Source organism: Achroia grisella, unplaced genomic scaffold, assembly GCF_030625045.1.
Source record: "Achroia grisella isolate CSIRO2021 unplaced genomic scaffold, CSIRO_AGI_Agris_v1 utg1971, whole genome shotgun sequence".
Taxonomy (NCBI): Eukaryota; Metazoa; Arthropoda; class Insecta; order Lepidoptera; family Pyralidae; genus Achroia; species Achroia grisella.
In genome coordinates this window covers 172,789-198,716 of record NW_026712700.1, presented here as the reverse complement: position 1 = coordinate 198,716, position 25,928 = coordinate 172,789, and the positions used below count along the sequence as shown (strand labels likewise).

Below are 25,928 nucleotides of genomic sequence, written 5' to 3'. Positions count from 1 at the left end.
ACAGAATTAGATAACCAGGTAAAATACTGATTCTTTTGCGTCTCTTTGTTCAAATATTCATTTATACAGCAAAACTTTGTTTCTTGATCTATAAATTATATTCCATGTATTATGTATTTGCAGTGATCTGTGCTCTAAGTCAAATACAATATCAGTATATATACTGATATTGCTATTTGTGCTGAAAGTAGAAATCGAAATAGTAAAGTCAAAGTACCGTCCCAGTTTTGATAAAAGTAATATACAAAAATAGCAATAAGTTATAAATAAAAACGTCAAGAGACTTCCTGTACAAAATATATATAGAATGAGGAATAGGAATCAGTCTCGGCACCGCGACTATGGTTGTGTCGCGGAACACGTGTGGTTATAATAATGTAGGTAAGTTACCCACCCGCTCGTTCGCCTGAAATGAGCGGGTCTCTATGAATATTTTCTTAGATTAAAATAAAACCGACAAGTGCGAGTCGGATTCGCACAGCGAGGGCTCTTAATAATTTTATTTATTTATGAGGTATTTTTTTTATATTATGTGAACGCCAAATTCTACATGTGCTCGAACCGAAACACAGCTTACAAACCAAGTTTAATGGCTGAAATACCTACGCAGAAGACTTTGGAAAAATACTTAATAAATGTTATACCTTAATAACATTTATTTTTACAAATATACATATATATGTATATTTGTAGGTATGTAAGGTATGTATTTGTAGGTTTGTAGGTATACACATATATAAATATTTGAATCTGATCATGATACGTCGTGAGCCTTTTTTATCTCATGACCATACTATATTTTCTATTGACTTTGACTAGAATTTAGAACTAATGTGACGTGTGCGAGATTGATATACTATTATTTATGGAATTATATTAGTCTCAAAAGAGCTCATAATCCTGTTTATATAATACATATAAAAGTTTATATATTTCTATGTAAGAATTCATTACAATATGAGGTAATATAACACCTATCTAATAGACGGTAAAGATTAATATGATTAAGCAAACGTATAGCAAAGTTTCATTGTGAAGTACCTTTCATGATGATTCAAAAATAGTGTTAAATAGAAATAGGAAAAAAAGTGCTACATATTCTCTGTGTAGTATTCTTTTTCAAATCCGCACCGTACGGAACACTAAAAAGAGAACATTTATACACGTATAGTGGATACGTGTATAAATGTAGAGGTACCTACATCTACAGAACAGAGAATGTTCTGTAGATAGATCTATATTACAACAGCGTATTTTAATATTCATTCGTGAATGTGGGTTCTTACCTATATCACTACGAACGATTAACGAAATATTTCGTACTCACCCAATCATCTCGCTTCTGTATGAATTTTAATTTCATTCAGGGGTGCCCTTTCAGAGAATATTTTATAGAGCGGCGGTTCTTGTACTCGTGAAATATGGACGCGAAGTAATAAAGTCGACTGCGATAAACAAAGCGACTGTTATAAAAGCGATAAAAGGATTTCGTACTTGTAACTCTCAATCGTGCCACGCTGGTCGAGTCGCCGATTTTGATGAAGGTATTTGCATTTTTGTAGCGAGTGTTGCTTTGTGTAAAATTATTCGTTTGTACGCAGAATTTTGAAAGCCAATAAAATGAATGAACAAATATGCTTCTGTACTATTTTTGTTACTCGATCGAATTTTCTGATGAATTTAGTTCATTTTAATATTTTTTATGTAATTTGTTTATGCAAAACAGATGACAGCCCATCTGATAGTTAGTGCTAACTGTTGCTTCTGTAAATGAACAATACCACGAACATCATGTTATCGTGTGACATTTGGGAATTGCCATTCCAGAGAACTTAGGTGTTATGCCTCTTATGTCATATATGTATATATATATATATACATACAATATATATATACAATACAATATATATGCATCGCCTCATTAGAGCAAATATGCAAACAAATTAAAACCTGCATATTAAATTTGATAATGAATTGGTACTCAAAATCAATACTGCCTAAACCGCCATTATGTATACATACTAAATATGTAGCTACTTGTGCTACTTGGCTTTGTTGCTAAAATATTAATGTCTGAATTTATAACTAAATGAAAAATACACCCACTTGAATTAACTATATATTATACTCTACGGGCAATATATATTGCCCGTAATATATAGTTAATTCAAGTATATATATATTGTTGCCTTAAAATCTGTGATACTTATAGTCAACTCATATTTTATAACACAGCTTCAAATGCTAAGTGAAAACAAACAATCGGGGCACTTCAATGGTAAAATTCAGTTCGCGTATTGTAGAGTGAAACACGTTTGGCCTGACGGAAGCTGAAGTTTCGATGTGGGATTTTATCGTGTAACAAGCCGAAAGAGATTTCTAAGGATATCCTTTTTGGCTTTAATGCTAAAGTGTATACTAGATAAAAGATAAATATCTGTATTTGATTCATCTTTGTTGGGTTGCTTATTCAGTGGATCGTAACACTATCAACAGTAATTTAAAATAATATACTATACATACTAAATGACCTATTAATTCTGCCGCCAAGGAGCTTGCACTCTGTATTCCGCTTTGAAAGGAGCGAGATAGCAGTAAAATTACCGAGTACTATGATTTAAGATTTTAACACCCAATCAAAGTGTTAGTACGTCTCGGATTTCACGGGTGTTCATAAGTTTTGTTATATTCTCAGATATTTCAGATAACAATATGCCATTTAATAACCTATCATCGGGTATCTAATTAGCGTCTATGTACAAATACGCAACTGAATATAAACCTCTAAGTACGTTTTTATTATTTATAATAAAAAAAAATATTCTTATTTGTATTACATTATTGCGTAATTTATTATACCTACCTTTTAATAATTAAAAAGTGGTTCAGAAACTGACTATTTAAAAGTATTCTCCGGATAAATTATGAAAGAGTCCGACAAGGGACTAAATAAAAAGGTTACAGCACAATAAATCTGGAAAACGATCGGCAACCTTGAAATTAAAAATTTAAGTCCGCTCCTAAATTTAGTTGAAACTTTTTGAGCGCTCATAAATTTTCATCCCTAAGCTGGTGAAATGGATGAGTGCGCAAAGTCAAAGAGAATTCATTCTTATCTCCAGACCCTGCACACTGAAATAAAAATTGTCATAACTTTAAACTTTTATTATTATCCCTGAGAATCATATCCCCGGGTACAGCTTTTGTCGCTTTATTGTCGATGTTATAGGCTTAGTAATGACCCAAGAGCGAGAAAAAAATCTTTTCAGTACCTATATACACATATTACCCATATCCTGACATATTTTTGCACTTAAGGTGTTATTTTCTTGTAAATGTTTTCATATTCTCAGAATAACACGGATTTTCTATTTGTTTTCATAAATTATATACAGAAATGAAGCAATATCAAGCTGACGGTCGCTTCTGATTTTACAAGTAACAGAGCAGTGGAGTTTTACAATACTCTATGAAACAGTTGTAAAACAGAGTTCTCTTTTAAAACGCAATAAAAACAATACAATTTAATCATTGTAAGGCCTGTTATTAATAAGTCACCTTTTTAATAATTAGCCTTACCAGGAGCATGGCTTCTCACAGTTTAACCCACCTTACATTTATAGGTAGTAACATGTGGAAATCGTTCTATTATAAGTATTATATGAATTGAATAAATTATTTTTTATGGTACACTAGAGAAGTCAAAAAATTATTAATTAACCTGGTGTGTACACCAGGTTCTACTTGATGCTTGGTCTAACCTACCATTGTGAGTTTTATATATACACATAACATATAAATAACATATGAATAATAAAAGTATTTCACAAATCAGTGTAGTGGCTCAAGAGTTTACTTTCCTCTCGACAAAATCCTCTCTACCTCTTTATAATATTAGTTTAGATATTGGTAAAATGTTCTCTGAATATTTACTTTTACGGTTTCGTGTTTGAGACAGTTTGTCTGTGGTTTTTCAAAATCAGGGATATCAACCTCGCACGCACGCCCTCTCACCTTCGAGTTACACTTGTCAGCAAATCCTAGAAAATGAGACCCTCCGCCTTTTTCAACAATGTGACATGCGGGATACTCGGCACGTAGGTAAAACTCCATATTTACATATATACATATATTGTAGGTATCACAAATTTTTGTAGACACTGTAGATGTAAATCTGATTTTCCCTATATAACCGACTTGAAAAATAATGTTCTAATCGAATGTGTATTTACGCATACGATGACATGTCTAAGTTATCTGTAAAATAATATTTAAGCAATATAGCCGCCTACACATTTTCTTACATAGTGCATATTTTTTTATATATTTTAGTGTATAGTGTATTAGTTATAATATTAATAAATAATTTGTTAATTTTCTGAAAGCATGCTTTGAAAATGAATATGTATTTACACATTTTAAATTGTGAGTTATCTTTGTACGGAAAAGTAAATGTAAATTTGGTAATATTTTTTCGTATTTGACATTCCAAACATGCGGTGTTTGAAGTTCCAAGTCTGTCATGTTGGTAAGTTATTACTGTTTCCTCAGACGCTTCCTTTGATTTTCTATATTACAATCATTACACTTGATGTCATTGCAGAGACGATATACCTATCTACGTTACGATGTAATTTCCGTGAACAAAGTAATTGCATAAATATCTTAGTATTAAATCTTGTTATATTCAAGTTTTAATTTGATAATAAAAATTACATATCAGGATGTACTACATCTAGTAATATTCACTATTCTGGGTTCTAATACGTTGATGCAATCCTCAATAAAATATCCTTGAATATATTTTTATGAACACACCTCGAACACTTATATTTTATTATGTAGTAGTTGCACCCGCGATTTCGTCGGCGTGGAATTTAACTTTATTACCAGAGTTTACCAGGAATGAACAGACAGATAGACAAAAATAGTAAAAAATGTTATTTTGGTGTATGTACCGTATTTGTATTCATATACATATACTAAAAAACGGTTATTTCAATATTACAATCAGACACACCAATTTTATTTATATGTATACATGTAAAAAATGTATGTATGTAGGGGAGCGGGGGGCACGTTGTTACACGCGTTTTTACCGGGATTTTAAACTCTTTGATGGATATAATTTGACTCATTTGTGTTCTTATAACGTCGTGCACTAGATAAAAACTATCAATGACCCGCCAAGCGCCAAGGAGCTAGGTTGTGTGCATGTGTCTCGATTTCAACCAAGTAAGTAAAAAAATCTTTTACGAAATTTTTGATTCCTGATGTCTATATCTTTTATTTCCTCAAAATTTTTAACCTTGAACGTTCATTACATATCTACCTTGAAATTGCAATATTATTTTATTCTGATATTGATATACATTAATGATGACTTCAATTTATATTAAAAAACGTATCATGGGGCAAGTAGTTACAATTTTTTGGGGTAAGTTGTTACATGTAACAACTACGCTTAAGCTTACTATAAAATTGAAGAATTCGTTAATGATAATAATGTTTTTATAGAAAAACTTCAAATCCATAGCACTGACAATATTATCTAATTACACTAATAATGAGTGCGTGTTATACTGTAATTATTTATATAAAAACATCTATTAAAAAGTTTGTTGCTCATTCTTCTTGTGATGAATCTGCATTCCGAATGAGTGGTAGAATCAAAATATGACTATTCAAAAGTGCTTGTAATGAGTTTATTTGAATAAAGATTATTTCTATTTCTATAAAACTCGATTTAAAAAATATTTCCCCCAGTTGGTATAAAAATAATATGGCTGGGCAGGACTGGTTTCCTGGTTTTAAATGTTACAAGACTGTTTAAAATGATGTCTATTGTTTATGTTTCTAAATAATAATAAAAAAATATGTATAATGAATGATTGTGTTTATTTATCTACCGTAACATCGTGCCCCGATGATGTAACAACTAGCCCCAATTGGGGGGTAAGATGTTACAATCGACTTGTTTAGTTAAATTTCCCATCGTGAAAAAATTACATACATTTTAATAAATTTTCAGTCATATTTTAATAGCTAAATAGACATACTAACTTTGCAAGTAATCCAATGTATAATTTGTTTCATAGCTTTTGTCATATTAACATTTATCTAAAAATTGTAACAATGTGCCCCCCGCTCCCCTACCTATAAATCACTCAGTGTAGTTTATTAGTATCGACCTGCTTTGAACTGAGACTACAAGATTATAAGAGCTAAGGCTGGAAAGTTCTCTGTGATGCCCTTCTTCCTTCCATCTCTCCCGGGATTATGTCGGAACACGATCTATATTAATTACTAACTGCTGCACTCGATTAAGCCTGGCATAAATTGACTATTACATTTATAATGAAATGTGTAGAGTACGATTATATACGTATAATGTATTGCTCTTGATGCAGAATAATTCTCTCTATATTTCATTGCGTAATTAGGTATGTAGACTAAATAGCCGTATATAAAACTATTACAAATAAAATTATAATAGGTAGGGACAAAATTATAATATAAAACTTTGACGTTCATAAACGGCTAGAATGACTTACATGAATACATGATTTTTGAATTAGAATTAGAATTTATAATGAAAGTTGATAAAAGATTCAACTGACTTAAATATACAAAAGGTATCCTATACGAATAAATTACTATAACAAAGTCAAAACTTTAAATAAAGTAATCTATGCATAATATGGGTAATAAAGAAGTAGATAGTAGTGTAATACTTATAAAAGTTATTTAAGAATTTTCCGAAAAATAAAAAAATAAATAAAGTCGGTTTGCTGTCGGTTTGCACTCCAAATGTCTCACTCAGATCAAGCGGCACTCAACCGCAAAACTTTATATCATGAGAGCTTTAAACGTCTTCATTCTTATTTAGATTATATAGAGATACATAAAATTATGATACTGTAGACGTGTATTTTTATATTATTTTATCATTAATATTTTAATTTGTTTTGTTATCATTCTAGAAACATGTAATACTTTAAATTACTTGTTTTCTAAATTAATAAAATACATCCAATTATAAATTTATCGCAATTTTAAGTTTGGAAGTGGTGGGAGCGTAGTGTGATGTAAACGTATTAAAATATTTCCAACGCAATACCTCCAAATCTCTCATTTAAACTTATAACTAAATTTTATCAAGGTTGTTGATTTTGTTTTTAATTGAAAAGTGGATAGGTATAATTGAAGTAAAATATAATTTTTATACTTTTATACGAAATTGCCAGGTGTCTTAAGTAAATTGTGAATATTTTTAGATGCTATACAACATTAATACATGATTATAAAACTATAGCTACTATCTATTATAAATATTGACAGGCAAGTATTTGCACGTTATAATTTGTTTTTAGAAGTACTTATATACGAATACACAAAAGTCTCAGTTCTACGATATTTGTTTATAATCAACAATACTCATAATAGGCCATTACTATAGATAATAAATGTACATCTTTACTCTATGGTCTTTACCATGATGTCTATTTATTATCTGTAGTAAATCTATAGATATTACATTTAATTTCTAAACTGCGTGGAAAAATAAATATAGAGTGCTATATTTTACACGTAAAACAAGTTCCCTTTGATCTGTCCTTTTTAATCAGCGTCCGGTATACTACTGTAACTTTACACGTGCCCAGGTAGGGCCTCTGTCGCTTGGGATCCGTTCTTTGTAGAAAAGTCGGGTATAACCTACTTTTCGCGTTGAATATTTCAAAGGTAACGTATTATCCATCGACAACCGTTTCCCAGACTTGTTTTACATGGGTTATTTTACGTGGCACCGCGGTTTAATTTAATATTGTATGAAGCAATACATTTTCAAGGAAAGCACGAACTGATTTAATTTTTAACAATTTTGATAGTACAGTCGTCGTGGTAAATTAATAAATTAACTAGCTAGGAAACGAAGCAGAACGCTTAGCTAGCTAAGGAAAACTAGCTAGCGTTCTATTTGACCAAAAGTCGTGATGGTAAGGCAGTGTCTGTAACACCTAATGGGAAGTAGTCGTCATGGTCCAACACCATAAACATCCCTCACTACTCGAGTATTCCTAAACTTTTTAAAATGTATAATATATATGTATAACTTATTATAATATTTGGTAATTTTACTGCCAGATTGGCCGCTTTGTAGCAAATTAAGGTTTAGAGACAAATATAGGAATAGACTTTAGATATATATGTACATTTTCCATATTTCATGACAAGCCACAGCCCGAGGTGGTTTGGAATGAAACTAAAATTTGTTACATTCGAATTCGAAATTCGATTGCGAAATTTTATACATTCAAAATCATATTGTTATTTTAAATTATACTTAATATTAAACAATGTTACAATATTATATTTAAGGATATAATTTATATAATTAGTTATAACTTAGAAAATATATTTTAGAAAGGATTTAGACAAGTTTTATTTTTCATCTGCATAAATAATTCTTGTTTGGATATTATCACATTTGAAGTTAAAAAGTAATCACAGTACACATGTCACATATATATGTATAATTATATTACTCATGTAAAAGTAATATAGTATTGAGGGCGTCCTTATTTTGAACATGGTTGAATATTTAAATTCTAATCTAAGTAATGGACTGAATTAGTAGAACCATTTCGGTTTAAATAAATCAAATCAAATTCTATAACGTCGTATCAATTGAAGTGTTATTTGAAAGTAGCTCATTACTTATTCACAGAGATAATTAAAGTGATGACGATGCGAGGTCGGAAAAAAATTCCCCTTGACCTTACATAAACAAATTTCAGTTCAAACAAAAAGGTCGATCGTTACTTCCATGTTATTGTCAAATACTTTGTTTACATAATGTACGACGGAGGTCCGAGCATTGAGGTCGGAAGGCGATGGCGCGTGGCACGCGAGCTCAGTGTTACTACCTCAGTGGTTTCACCACTAAAGTTGACAGATTTATCCCTTTGGTTGATTTGGTAGGTAAACTTTCTTTCTTCTGACTAGTAAATATTACTGATAGCGAATCATAAATAAATAATTATTACATATTAAAATACTATTTTATAATCCTATTTAATAATTATTATTGTCCAATAGGATATGTTTGTAATTATTTTACAGGCAAAAAATGAATGTTATAATGGTTATTATTTTAGTTATGCTATATCATTAAACTATATAGTAAAAAAAATATTTTGCAACAATTATCAAATGTATTCCTTATCGCAAAATTAGATCCGATAATTGAATTCGATAAACCGCCAAAACAGGCAAACAAATAAACTATTACAATAACGAAAATATGCCTGCTTATTTGTTCAAAAATTTGGTAACTTTAGTAAGGTCCAGTCAGTGGACTTATTTAATCGTTGTTGGCAACACTTCGCGAGCTTTTGCGGCAGTCACGACACCGCGGCGGGAAGCTACGGTCGGCTACGGTCGGCTACGAGAAGCTACGGCCTCGTAATGTTGTGCACGCTCGCTCTTTTCGCGCTGTTCGCCTCTACCCAAGGACGAGCGGTAAGAAATTTCAGTTTCCACTTTGGTGTTATGTTGTCGTGCCTTTATTAGGGAAACAACGATTTAGTTCGAAAGTTTACTAATGTGAAGTGGTTATGCCGCATAAAGCAGTTACGCTCGAGTTGAAGTTTTTGTTTCAACTAGTTTTCTTTTCTCTACGCTTTTAATGTGAAAACTTTTTAAAAGTTTGAATATATTCTAAAATATTTTTATTACATACCGATATGTAATAAAAATATTACTATGCATAACAATATAAATACTATGTAATAAAAAAATTGTAAGAAGTGTTTTTTTGATTAAATAAAATAAGGGTTGTTATAAATAATTGACCGTTTTAAATATAGAATAAAAGTCTTTTTTTTATATATTGTAGATTCAAATATTGTATAATCCTAAGTGACTCATCATCGCTGAGCTGAAAGTAATTTATGAAAATCAATGCAGTATATTATTACGCATACACGTTATCCGTACTTATCTAGACCCTCGTAATAATAAATGTACATATTTCCAATATTAACCCACAAAAGAGAAAGAATGAAAATTTGATGCTATGATTGATTGATGCGTAAGATTAGATAGATACTGTTGTTAGTTGGTTGAATGTCGCCACTTTAGTTTAAAGTTAGTTAATGAGTTCTGTATAAAAATTATAGTTATTTTATAATTATTTGTAACAAATAAAAATGATTAATTTTGTAATCGTAGAACTTATATAAAAATACCAGACCAATTCATTATTAATTAAAAGAGTTTATATTAAAAAGAGTTTTGAATATAGCTTTTACTTACATCCTTATTTATACTATATTAAAACCTAATAATCTTCTATTGGTGAAAGTAATCATCGTTAAAATTAAAAGATAAAAAGAATATATTTTTAAATATTAAATAAGAATTCATTCGGAATGGCGCTTAGATTGAAAAACCTATAAAGAAAATTTAATTAAAAGCTATTAAAACCTTATGAAAATTGGACTACCGCAGAATAATTACAAAACCACGTGAAATATAAATAGATGTGAGAGTTCATAAATTAGTGGCTTCCAAGAAAAGTCTTTTCATTTCTCTGATATTGCTAGTTAGATGAGATTGTTAATATTCATAGAGTTCCTCGAGATCTAATAATCTTACGGGATCGGAACGATAACATGTTTTTATTAGAACAATTTATGAATAGTTTTTCTTCATATTTCTTTGAGGTTTCAGTAGTGGAGTATCTTTTTTATTCTGTTATTATAAAGATAAAGCAGCATTTCGATCTTGATTAATGTTTAATTAGGTATTATAATTTTTTTTAAACCTTACTAATATCGTGAAAAGATACGAAGACTGGCAATATCCTATTATGATAAAAGTCCCCAAATAAAACTAAGAATAAAAATAGAATTGTAAATGGTACCGTTTTTCACCACTAAACAGCTGCACTGATCTTAATACAAATTGATATGACGGTAGCGAAGACAGATTATCTTTTATCTAAAAAAACAAACGAAGTCGCTGGTAACAGCTAGTAGGAAAATTATTGTATTAATTGTTGTCGGTATATTTAACATTACAATAAACTAGACAATATCGGGATCTCACAAAAGATAAGTTCGATAAAAGTAATATACTTTCGGCAATTAAAAAATAATGACAACATCATTATCCTATTCATAGTGGTTATTCTATGAAAATTGCATTCTAATTGCTCTCGTCGTATTTAAGTGAAACTTTAACACATATAGTGTTCTTAAATACAACGAGAGCAATTAGAATGCAATTTTAAAAGATAAAACATATAAACAATTTTATTATACCTATATATAAAGTAAAAATAAAGATATCGGCAAAAAGTTATAATAAGTCATGAATAGTACATACATCGCTCTTCTAGATAGCCAATCATGTTACACTGCTCAGCTGTAACATAAATACTTACTTGTATTCAAGTTTCTTTTATTATTATAAATAGGTTTGTGTGAAAGTACTTTCATACGATCGAATTGCCGCATCTTTATAGAATTGAAGTATCTAAATCTGATAATTATTTTCTATGTATTTTATGTTATTATCTACACTAGTATTATAAATAGTGATAGAGAATGGATTTTGTTACGAGGAAAGTAAATACCGGAACGTTTGCACCACTTTGGGAAATTCTTTTCTGTTTATTTATTTAGTTATTATAATATATTCAAGACTTGCAAAGTTATGAGTAGGTAAGAAGAAGAGAAATGAGTATGGGAAAAGCCGATTTGCCAAGTATTATTTAATAAAGTTTAATTTGATATGTATTTTAATGTTGATCATATAGTTGTATGCATTTAGTTGTTGCCACTGGAAAATATGTCATTTTATACATATATTTTTCTGTTTCTTTGTATCAATATTATCTACAACAATGACGTATGGTTGAAACACTGCAGCACATTTTATAGTTGAAACGTTTGCCCGTAGCCCACTTTGTGGATTCTTTCATTACGCTACTAAAAATAACAGTACTGCGTGAAAAATAAAGCAAAAATATTGGTGCACAAAATTGTCTCTATATTTTCCAACATAAAAAGTAGAAAGCTAAAATTTGTTAGTTTTATTTAGTAAATCGGGAATTATTTAAATCTTATAGTTAGATTCTACGTGGGTAAAATTGCACGGTTAAATATTATAACATACTTTTATCCTAATATTTCACTATCTATTTACAGTGAAATATTGACTTATACCATGTAATTCAGTCCCTTGCATTATAATAATTTAAGTAATGCAAGTTACTTACTAATCAGATTTGATTCTAATACTAGAAGGACCTAATTTCTTAGTAATTAGTAATTCAAAATTTTATATCTCAGCAAATTTAAATCAATACTAAATTAGTATAAAATTATATGTATGTATATATAGCCTATCAATTGCAAATATAATCTACAAAATTGATACACAATTGGTAAATATACAGAAAAAACTTTGAAATCTATGAAAATGAATCATAACTCTTTTCAAATATGTTATGCTCATGGAATAATGTCAGTAAATTAATTTGATATGACTAAAATATATTATTAAAAGGGGTCCCTTTAGGCAACGTTCCGAAGATACTAGCAGCTACTATAATTATGTATACACGAAGCCATATATTCCTTCATCAAATATAAACGTATACTAAATGGTATGTAATGTCAGATGACTAATTCTAACTCCAGTATTAGCTGTCTTACCTCAGGGGTTAATTTCGACAGCGCAACATTACATACGACTAATTATGTTTAGTGGGTTCAAATTATAAGCTTCTTAACTACCTAAACTATATAGTAACAACTGAAATGAAATTCACATCGTGCAACAAAGTAAAATCTATTAAACTCCTTCTAACTTTAAGTACATTTTGCAGTAACGGTTACTGAAAGTACCATTTTAATAATGAGTAATATTAAAGTCATAATGGCTTACTCAGTTTATTTACACAGATATGTACTATATATTGTTATAAAATTATTGTTGTCTGTTGTATTATTTTTATTTATGAATATGCCTCATTATTTTCAGTTTCTTTTATTAAGATTTAATACACTTTTATTTACTTTACTTTCAATTATATGTCTATTATAGATGATTAATAAATGTACTTGCGATTAATTCATATTTATTTCTGATTTTTAAAAACTACATACTCGTCTTTTTTATAGTAAAGAACGCCATAGGGATAGATATTTTACTAATTTACGATACACGTGATCAAATCACATGACTTAATAATATCATGATTGAACTTGAAATCTAAAATGAGCGTTCTTCATGTATCTGTCATCTGAACTAGCTGTTCGGATGATTCCTATTTATGTGGTTTCGTCCATTTTATTTTCTTGTTTTTTTCTGCTATGCCCTACGCTAATGTTTATGATATCAGTATTTATGTTGATGTTTAAAATTTTGTTTTAAATTCCAAACAAAAACGCTTACCATATATTTTAATAATATTAAAATAAATATTTTATTAATGAAAAGTTTCTGATGAGCTCAATAGTGTTTGACGTTTTAACAAAGTCTAATAACAATTGTTTGATTTACAAAGTTATAAGACTTGAAGCGTTCTCGTTAATTAAGTTATCGGGAACAGCATGTTTTTGCTGTCTACTTGAACTTCGCTGCGTGACTCAAACTGCCACCGAATACTAATTCTGTTTAAAGTATTGGTTTGTACAAAATATTGTGGTAATAAAAGTAGCAGTCATTTTGGATCATGAAGGATTTTTATAAAACAAATAGTACATAGTGAAAAAGAAATTCTTCGTTGAATTCTAATAAAATGGTCATTAATCACCAATCCATTACGATTGTAAGGCACCGATGATGTAATACACGAAAACCCCAATTTATAAGTATCTTAAGTACCTATATAGTTATTAAGCATAGGATAGTTTGCAAGTCGTCGTTGATAAAAGAAATTAATGATGAAATATGATCGTTTAGTGCAGATTGATTATAGAACTTAACCTATGGTGAACATGGGCGATCACTGTTTCTGTTTAGCGTTTATAAATATGTAGAAATAAAATATAATATCAAAAGAAGAATAAATTTTAAATTATATGTACTTATATACATATATAGTTATATTATCGTAGTTCATAAGTATAATATAAGTAATGGTGGATCGGTCACGCGAATTAACCTTTGTTTATATTGACTATTATTACTATTTTGTTATATTAAGGGTTAACAACTCTGGTAGTCTGTATTCATACGTTATGACTTAAAAATGTTACAAAGGTTATTTAAAAGAGCACTACGTAAGTTTCTTGCACGTTCTTCTTGTAATAAGACAGCTTTCCGAATGCAGTAGATTAAACAAGGATGACTATGACTATTCAAAAGAACCTAAATCAAGTTTATTTGAATAAAGCATTTTCTATTCTATTCTAATCACCAGAAGTATCCCACTTTTGGTGAATCATGTAGTATCTACTCTTGCGCCACGGTTTTTGGTACATAAAAGATATATGTAGCGTATATTTTAAATACAGATATGGGTATTATTGCAGTATAACATAATCATCTGTTACTTAACCGACATCATTATAACAACTTGTTAATGTCCTCCTTGTAAGCTTTTTCTGAACATGCATAAAAATACTCTATCGCACTCACTCATAAGGGATACATTACATGCTTGCTATTACCCTGCGTGGGGATTTTATTGCCTGATATAATATTCTTTTGGAGGAAAAGCAGTGGTGACATATTGCATTTGTACTGCTCCACTGCTCCTGTATTATATGTACAGTATTAAAGCAGGTCACATAAAACGAGTTTCAATTTAGTGTAACAGGCTTTCAAGCTTCAAGAAAACAGTAGAGAGTAAAATTATACATTGTAGTTTCATAATAAGAATAATGTACCATGGATTTCGTAATAAATAATAAATTGGAGAACACGTAAGGGACTAGATTTACGAAATAGAAAGGGATTTCTATGTTATACATATATATACATCAGTATATTATATTCTTGAATTATTGGTTCATTAACAAAATTAATATAGCATGTCACCTAAAACCCGTCTGAGAAATTCTAAGAAATAAATTTCTGTAATTAAGATTGAGATCTCTGGGGAGTCACACCGGGTGGTTTCATTTTTCGTACTGAATGTACGATTACTGTCTCTGTATGTCAGACAAATATTGAACATTACTAATTGTTTGATATTTTGTTACAAGTCGAGTTTAACTTATATGGTTATACCGTGTTACAACTAATATATACAAAATTCCAATATTCATGCCTAATTTTGATATTATGCATGTCAAATGTTTCAACTTCCTCAGTTGATAATATATATATATATCTGACTACCCCACTGGGACTGACAGTCATTACGATATAACTCTCTTCAGTAACTGTCATCAAATTTTACATAATAATTTGGATAAAAAACTCGATGGAATACAAATAAAGATTTTCTCGTGAGAATTAATATTAAGACTTAATTTAAAAAATCGGAGTGATCGCAATCAGTCTGAAACGAGAGTTAACAGATGGCGAACAGGAAATTAGTTTTAACCCTACAAAGCTTTGATAAAATCGAGACTCCGGAACGATTTCAGCTCTGAAAAAGTTTTCTGTGACACGGAATTGGTCGGAGTACAGAGCAAGTGCATCGATGTATATAACGTTCACTAAATGGTCTATTCTCAATATAGAGTACACAGGATTAATTTCAAAGGTCAGGAGCAAGACTATAGCATAAATTAATATCTACACATAATAAAAGCGTGACTGATCGATATATGTACATGACTAACAAAATATTATTGTAAGACTTTATCAAATTAACCCAACTATATAATTATAAGTAGAATATTTTCTGCCCGATGTATTGTGGTATGCTTTTAAAAAATATGTTTTGATTAATTTCAAATCGTTTACAAACAAAATAGATATAGGATTGATTGATTGTCTCAGGTAGTAAAACATATTTATTTGTTCTACATATTCTAATTATATAATTTAATTTTGATTTTAGAATTCGTATACATAATTGATGTCAGAATTTCGTATACGAATTAAAAGGTCCACCGACTTTTAAAGCGCCTTCTTTGTGGTAAGTTTTGGTCCCTCGCTTTGGGATGTTTACTGTCATGTCAATATACAAAGGAGGACATAATCAAAAGGGAAATTGTAATATATATATTTGCTTACATATGTAATTGTCTTTCCAACGTAATATCGTGTCAAATGATGTCAACTTAAACAGAAATTTAATATAATGCTTAATAACTTTATAAATATGTACTAATGTTCATTTGTTTATATTACTATGTAATATTATGTTATCTGTGATATTACTAAACCTTTTCTTTAATATTTATTTATATTTAAATATTAAGGATACGGGTTTTTCAGTCAATAACTATCACCAGTTGTGAATAGAATAACAGGATATTTCCAAGTGAGAGTTCCGAAGTGAGAAATAGTGATTAAAATGCATATATAACTACAGCAAATATAAATATTTGAATACTATATTACGTATTCCAATATTTCTGTTTCCAATATATGTACGAAGATTTTTATTTGACAGGTCAATATCAGCAATACCTGGGTACTGCCTGAGGAGGGGTTCCCAGTATTCTACCGTTACTTCAGAGATCGCATCTCCTGGTACGAGGCTGATGCGGTGTGCCAGTTTCATCATGCCAATCTTGTAACTGGTGAGTAAATAGACTTTCATTTGTTTTTTGTACTTGGAATAGCAAACAAACTGATGCTTACTTGATGATATATGATAAATATCTCCATTATTAATAAACAGCATCACGGACTACGTAATCATGTGCCTGTACATGAGCATGTACTGATGCCTGTACCTCTGATGCGTAGTTTCGGTGGACTATTTTATTATGCCTGCGTAATCGGTTATTCACTGCCTTTTTTCTCTATACTCCACTTTATCTATACTTCAACCGAAACACACCTACAAACTAAGCTGGTCAATTTCGCAGACTATATCGTAGTATCACAAAGTATATCTCAGTTAAAATTTATTTCGGACAATATTATTAATCTATTTATTTAGACATAAAATGTGGAATTCATAATATTACATAGTGTACATATTTATTTAAACAATACAACGCTATGCCATTTACCAATAATGGCTATTATCAATACTCAATATGAAAGACAAATTAGTGTTATCAGTTAGATAGGTATATATGTTATATTTAATATATTTATAAGTTTCCTTAAAAGTGTAAAAATTTACTGTTACCTAAGTGTAAATTTATATGATTAGTTATAAACTTTCGTTCATCTTTTCCTGAAGCATTTTAAAATAATTATTTATAATTTATCGAAATTAATAATTTACTTTTTAATATCTACTAATTCTCAAACTTAATGATTATTTGATGGTGTAGCAGTAGCTAGCAAGGCTAGGCTAGCAAGCCTTACTCGTAATACCGATGGTCTCGGGTTCGATCCCTCGCACAGTACAAATTGGTATTCAAGAATATGATTGTTTGTTTTCTATATATATTATGTATATATTTACAAAAAAATATATTTATATCAGTTGTCACCGATAACACAACTCTGCTTAGCTTGGGACTAGATGGCGTTGTGTGAGTCCAGAGATATTATTTTTGTTATAATAGCCTCTAGTAATTATCTGGAATTTCATAGAACCAAAATCTATAATCTTCGTTATATCACACTACTATTTTAAGAAACTAAAATATGTATGACAAAATTATATACCTTTATGAAAAGTGTCGAAGGACAAACAAAAAAATTGACCACTGAATTATTCAATTTGAAACGAATGTAATTTTATGAATAGAATTCAAAGTACTTTGTCCTTTAAGAGGATTATTTTTATGTCAATACATTTTATCCTTATTAAACCTTTTGAAATGTAATTGATAATGAATTCTTGGTTATTACCTTAATATTGACATCGTACTCTTTAGGACTGACAATGCTGACAGCTTGTCAAGCGGTTTGAATTAACGTCGCTTTTTATTTCGCCTTGAGTTAAGAGTTATTGATCTTCTCTAGAATTTGACTAATGCTTGTCTCAAAAAATTGACGCGTCTTAAATGAGCATTTTATTAGTGGGGGTAATAATAAAAATTACAGAAATACAGTACAAATATCAAGAATACAATATATATACTAGAAGCACACAATGTAAGAAAGAAACGTTTAAAAAGAGTATCTTGATAATTTATCATGTAGTTATTATGTCAATTTTTCTTAATAACTTACAAGTAATTTTTTTAAGATTGAATTTCAGCTTAATTGAGAAACTTTTAAGGGCTACTACGGTCGTTATAGACTAAAATGGATTTCGTTGTCTCGCATCACTTGCTTTTATGTGAAACATTCGCTTGTCCGGAATCCAGAATGACAGATTCCGGAACCTGTACATGTATGTCTACAAAAAAAAGAATTTTATTTTGAATATCGTATTATTATTATAAACGCGAAAGTTGTGAGTATGGATGGATGTTTGTTACTCTTTCATGTAACTTTACTCTTTTAAAAACTAGTAGAGTAGCTGGTACTTAATATTTATCATTATCAGTGAATTGTTCGTGGACAACTCTCGTAGCGTCATCTAGTCACAAGCTAAACTAAGCTTGTATTGTGAGTATTAGATAATTGTAGATATCCAAAGATTTCTTTTATAAAAACATACATGTGTAGAATTTGTATGTCGTTTTGTCATTTTGGGTCGTTCTAATGCTTTTCATTGTACCGAGTATGTTGTATTTTCTAAAAAAACAGTTTAAGCTTTAAGACCGCAGGCGAATGACGCAACTTTTGTACCATTATGTTTCTGTGGTGAGTAAGGTTGTCAGGGGTCAGGATCAGTAATGCACACGTGACACTACTACGGCAGGCATTTTGGCAGGTATACATAGCCGTGACCTATACGGGGCATTTTGTTAACTTCAGACACTTGAAAGCATTGAAATCGTAAAACTGGCTTTTTTTATTTTGAGAGTTAATACGCGTCACAAAATTTATTGCTGTGTTTTGGTTTGTTTTTGCGTTTTTTCTCAACGTAATGGATGGATTTAGATTTTATTAAAACTGCGTCTAAGTTTGTTTTTATTTTCATAGACAAAATGTCAAATTACACATGCGACGCCAACAAACAGCAAGAGACTTTAAAGAAACATTTCTACGTACTTATACCTGTTTTCATATTATAAAGTTGTTAAAAAGCGGAAAATATTACAGAAGAAGAAAAATAATAAAAAATTCACGGGAGAATGGTCAAAATTTAGGAAGTTTACTTTTTACTTAAAAGTTTATTTATCATTAAGAACAATTCTGTGTAACACAGAGACTGACTAAGATTACAGGAAGTTTAAATAGCTTTTTCAACTTAGTTACCTAAACAAGTCTGTGATTATTTTTCGCCTTATATAAGATAAGAACTTCTCAGAGGGTTTTACAAGCTAAATTCATTAGAATACATGAAACGCTCTTCTTACGGGATCCTAAGCATTACCCACGATATATATCGAACTATAACGAGGTTTTAACATTGGAAAAAAATAAGATAGGAAATTGAAAATCACACACGATATATTATAATGCCACCTGATCTGGAGGTATTAACAAAAGCGTCATGTTAATTTATTATTATACATTAATATTAATATAATTACAATAATATAAATTATATATAATATTTAACTTAAAAATGTACAAGGCCTCTTAGACGATTATTTGTAAACAGCTCAAATTGACCGTAGCAAAAAATTGCGTATACAATTTTTTTGTCCCACACTATACCTACCTGTAAAATTATTTTTTCTTGTAATACTGTGACCTAAAGCAATTATTATGAGATTCACTGGCGGGAGCTATGACAGATAACATGTTAGTGAACAAAAATATCTATTGATTGTTTTTAATTTAAATTTTATTATAAACTTTTAATATTATAAACATTTATAATTATTTTGTGAAATATAATATATTATTTGGTGTAGCGTGTAAATAGAAAATCAAGAGAGCTAGCACTGCTATGACAGCGGTAAACCGCTGAAGGCTCAAATGTGCTATGTGACAGTTGGGGTTTCAACAATGGGCCCTTGGGGTCGAAGGATATTATTTAATCAAATATTAAAACGCCTAGTCGACTAATACCTTTTTTATACTACGATGGTGACAAACAAGACAATTTATTAATCCAAACAGATGAGATAATATTACAAGTGTAAAAAGTAATAACTTAGTAATGCATCCAACATTAAATATTAGCAGTGGTTTACACTCCTATTATTGTTACAATATATTATTAATAATTGTAGAGGAAAAGGTTTTTATATATTATTGATTTTGTCGTTATTGTAAATGATTAATATTAATATAATATAGTTAGTAATTATCATTGTGGAATCTATATAAAGACGTGAAGCAAAAACTTTGTACCCCTTTTTACGAAAATTGCGCTGACAAAGGGATATGAATTTTTAATGCAATTTTTTTTTTAATTGTACTTAACCAATAAATGAAATGCCGGCTACTACGATATTTGACATACACACACATTTGTTAAACTCTGTGGTAAAATTGAGAATAGGTTCATATTGTTTGCCTTTAACATTATTTGTCTGTAGTCTTTCACAAAAGAAACATGATAGTATTCAAATTAATTAAGGTCGAATGTATCCACTGGGCGACCACTAGTATAAAGTATTAGATCAATTAATCATCTCAAAATTACCGAATAAATAATATTTGAAGCATCAGTGTGTGCAACAAATGTAACATCGCTCAAAATTAGTTGAATGTATGTCAAACATTAGTGAATAATAATAAAACAAGCATAGATACCCATTTGGTAGATAAAAAAACAAATTGGGACCTACATTGTTTCTTTCCCACTCCATCGAATAGACTAGCGCAACGTAGCGCAAAATTAAGGCCGGAGTACATCCAAGGAAAAAGATTACGGAAGCAATGACGATACTGTAGTGTTCAACGAAGCCAGTTGCGGGCACGAGCAAATTTCAATATTCTCTTGGGCCTTTAGCTCTAATCGACAAATGCAATCCAAGCAAGACCCCCATTACTGTTGATAGCGCTCTCGACCCGCGCGAGATAACGGTCTATCACAAATAACATTGTACCTGATAATAAGGAAATATTTTGAACACGCGTCCAGGTTCTTTTGATATTTGGCAAAAACATGCGGTAAGTGCCAGTATGAAATTGTTTTTCTAAAGTAAGGTTTTATATGCGAATATAATGTAAAAACATGCAGAGTACCATTATAAATAGAGGAGATTTATGATAAGAATGTATTTACAACAGATGTTGTATCTAATAAATACATACTTAATTCATTTAATTAATAGAAAAAATAAATACAACGAACAAAGTATTTACCGTACGTATTCATATTTTTTACTATTTTTGTATATTAAACAAAACCTTTTTATTAATACAATTAGAAGATACTAGTACTGTAATTTAAAAAAGTATTATTTCATAAATTGTTGAAGCTATTTCACGAGTCATGACTGTTAATGAAATCTAATTATGTCGTTGAAATTATGCCTGAATACTAACAGTATAAGACCAGTCCGTCGGTCATTATGTTCGCATAATGACCGACGGACTGGTGGGGTCGATTTTGATCATAACCATAACGACGTTGGACCCTTGATATCGGCGGAGACTGATTCCTACCTCGATTATATTCGGGCCCTTGAATTTATGACCGTCCGATACGTGTCCTATAAATGAGCATACCGTAAAAATGAATATCATCATACTCTATAGGGCTATTGTAAAAGATATTATTGTGAAGACTACGTATTTAAGTAAAGTAAAATTCTACCACATTAATAGTAAAATATCGTAGTTTACTTCTTTAGCCATTAGTAAACGAGTTAATGTTTAATATCGACTTACTAGTTATCAAGTAACATTTTGTATAGGTAAGTAGTTTATGTTTTTAGCTCGTTTTTTAAATTAATAGAATGGCACATCCGCCTGCGCTAACAGTTTACAGAGGACGACGGGATGAGCATGAGGCCAGGCTGGTTAGTCCATCGTGACAAATTCATCAGGAAATTATTATAATGGGCTTTACTATAAATGGCTAGCAATGGAGTCGTCAGTTCATATTATTAACATTCCCTTTTCCTCTATTTTAGCTTCTTAGCCAACCTGATGTTAAGTGGCAACCGTCGCCAATATTCACAACCGCCACATCATTATGTGACTCCTCTTATGATTACAAGAACAGTCACATTCTTGCTATGCTATCTCAGAAGAAACTGAATAAGTAAAGTCACTGATATATTTTATTATTCTGCCGAAACATAGGTTACAACGCAAGCTGCTTGGCTGAAATAGGTGAGATAGAGATTAACTTTGTAAGACAACTTTCTACGAAGTCTCCCTCGATATGTGGTGAACATGTTATATGTAACCTTAATTGAATAGTTAACGACTTAACAGCGCCCGTGATTAGGTATGTTAAGCAGAAGCTTCAAGTTATTATTAATACATAACATACTTATTCGTAATGTCGTCAAAGTTCAGTCAAAAGGATCTAAAGTAGCTTTATGCTACCCAGTAATGACTTACGTAATTCTAATAATAATTCTCCACTTATATAATAATTAAGTATTATATTAACTTATATGACTTTTTCTTTATTCCGGTAATGCGTTTCTGTAAGATATAATTTATCCTAAATGGGCAGCTACGAAATAAGAAAGGTAACAATTTACTAAAAGTTATTCTTTATAAAGATAAAAGAAGATCAACAAGAAAAATGAAAACCCCTAACCCCACATAATTTTCCCCTTTAAAAAAGCGGAAAGCCCCATTTGGTTTCGTCTCATTTTATTATATTCCTTCATTCTGGGTGGCGTTGTACCGAAACAATAGGTACAGTCGGCTGCATGAAGACATTATTTGATATTTGATCATTGGTAAGGGCTGTATAGAAAACAGTTTAATTTTTTTCTGATAATAGCAGAGTTAAAATGTAATTTTTATAAAAAATCTTGGGATACAATTTTGACAATTCATAGAAAAAGTTTAAACGGTTACAAAAAAATATTCTGTTATTGTACATTGAACTGAATTTGTATTTCTTATGATAATTTTGGTATTTTTTGATGCCACTATTTATATAAAGTTGACTGTACCTACTTATTCGCGCTGTCTGAGTCTGACGCGTCATTGTGTACCGCTTCAAAGATCTTGTCGAACAAACCCTTTGTAACATGAGTTTTTTTCTTGTAAATGAAAACTTAAATTAGTTTACAAATACCAATGAAAGAATCCACTCGGCATTGCTGTGAATTTTCGAGTGGCTTCATAACGATTCAGCTTTATTGGAAATACGGCTTTAGTTATCATTTTGCTATTTCTTGCAGAGTTTGCACGAACCAGTTTAATTTAAGTCCAGTTCAATTTTCTCGAATTCTAATCGTGAGCATTGGAGAGAAAAGAGTATTTGCTATATATATATATATATATAATAATAAAAAAAATTGCTTATACGTTTTCTATATCTGCCTACTAACGTTATAAAGATGTTTACCTCTTTATTGTACTTTTGGATATTCGGGGTTATTTATTTTATTAATTCAGGCTATATGCTATCTTTGTCTATAAGGAATTTATAGTCTGGGCTATATTATATATAATTTATAGACTAACAGATTCATGAAATATTATTAAAATATAAATATAAATAATTTTAACAACGACAATCTCCCACGGTAACGCCGATACACCACACCTTCGGCTAGTAGCCCTCCTTCATGAGGGTTGTCAGCATGTTTAAACTTGCTTTGATAGTCCACTTATCTAGAAAGGCTATATCTATATATCACTGCGACCAATAGGAGCATCCATGAGATGGAATAAAAAATGTTATAAAAACGGGGAAAGTCTTAATGGAAGGAAGATTAACGCAATTATTATAGTGAACACGATTTTTAACTAACAACCTCTAATAATGTTAGCTAGAAGCGAATGAAATTGTAAAAATGGTAAAATATTTTTGACTTAGTTAATTATTATAATTAATTTAATTTTGTGTATATTCCACATATAAAATAGAAAATTTTCCTCGTTCACAATATTAGGTTTAAAATTTAAAAATTACTGGTAAATTATATACAGTAAGTTATAAAATTAAAACCTTCTCTTAAATCGCCATTCTGCTTACATTATTCAAGTATCTACTTAACTGTTCAACTCTTAGATGGAATTCCTGTGTAAATTGCCACTTCAACTTTGAATATTAACTTTAAAAATCAACTTTAGCGATGAGGTTCTATAAACTTTGTCTGAAGACTTTCGATTGAGGAAATCTTTCATAGAACGATAACGCCGGCGCCTCCGTAATTAAAATGAAAAATACAAAGAAGGTTTTCAATGACAAAATAGACCATTAATTGACTTTGAATCCGAGTATTGTAATATACATGTTAAGGTAATCCGAGTATCCTTTCACAAAAAATCACTTTAGTCGTAACAAAATTCATTTGTGTCAATAAGTAGGTAAATCCTATCAAGGCGAAATGAATTGGCGGTTAATTAATTTTTTTCTTTGTATATATAGTATAATAATAATGTGTATATGCTTATAAAGTCCACAAAACGAATTGAGACCTCTTAAGAATCTTGAAAAGATTATTGTGAATTTTACCTGAACTTGATTTTTAGTAGGTATACCTATTATAAATATATACATTTAAAATTATTAAACTATTTGGTTGCATATTAAAGTAAGCAAACATAGAACTACAGGAATAACAACAAAACAGCATACACAAACGGTATTATCATTTTGATGGATTTGGTACAACATACAATGAAAATTTGTTCAGAAGTTAGTTATTACATATGTATAATATAATCCTTTGTCTTTGCACAAATAACGTATTATGACTTATTTATAATTATAAGTTACTATACTTATTAAACATACTTGATATGTTCATATTGTTAAACATACGCGTGACTTGTAAGTATTAATTGGTAGTTAACTTACATAATACATATAGGTATATATTAAATAAAACTTTATGGTATCTTAAATAAAAGCAGGTATTCTAACAGGTAAAATATAGCAACTATCAGTAAGTATAATAAAAATGTATATACGTAAAAAATATATGAAATTAATCTCACGTTTTATGAACGAGGGCGTTGTAAAAACGCAAACTTTATTACTCAGTTGCTTCCATTTATATAGCTTGTACCTTTATGTACCTATATTCAAGATGCGAATCCCGAGTTGACGAGAGCAATGGGAACACTTCTGAGGGAAAGCTTAGATAGCGACCCGACCGAAAACCGAATTACTTTTTGAAAAGAATATAACTCTTTCATTTTTCGATAGGACTTTTGGATTAAATATTTTTACTGGAATCATTATATAAATTGGGCCATCTGTGTCTTTAATTTCTAATATTAATTATAGTATAAGAATATGCAGTGACATAATTTAATTATTCTAAAATGTTTAAAAGTCCATTATAAAAGTCTATCTTATCCCAGTAAGAAAACCTGGTTTATGCTTTTAATTATAGAGTAAAAGAGTGACGGAAACCAATTTTGATACCTGTAAATAATAAATACCAAGGATTCTACGGAATTACGAGTACAGTTTACACTTCATTCTCTTTACCTATCCCACAAAAGTATTATATAAACTATTATTTACATTAAAATAACTTAAATGGAGTTCGATACTGGAATTATAGTATCTAATGTAAATAGAGCTACCTAATAACTCTTTATGTTAAAGGAAACGTGGTCAGGTTTCTTTTGAATCTATCCTTGAATGAAATACCTATATCCTTTGATGGTAAAAGCAAAACCCTTGCTTACAAATCTCGGTTCCTTAAATCAATTCTAAT

At 30.0% G+C, this 25,928-nt stretch overlaps 1 protein-coding gene across 1 annotated transcript in view; it reads left to right on the top strand.

Moving 5' to 3' along the window:
• The first annotated feature begins 9,421 nt into the window (after positions 1 to 9,421).
• The window catches only part of LOC131841852 (uncharacterized), a 50,301-nt gene continuing 33,794 nt past the window's right edge, over positions 9,422 to 25,928 (top strand). Inside the window, exons 1-2 of the mRNA XM_059190207.1 lie at positions 9,422 to 9,522; positions 16,589 to 16,718. Coding sequence (XP_059046190.1) covers positions 9,469 to 9,522; positions 16,589 to 16,718 — 184 coding nt within the window. The 5' untranslated portion in view covers positions 9,422 to 9,468. The remainder of the gene's footprint in view (positions 9,523 to 16,588; positions 16,719 to 25,928) is intronic.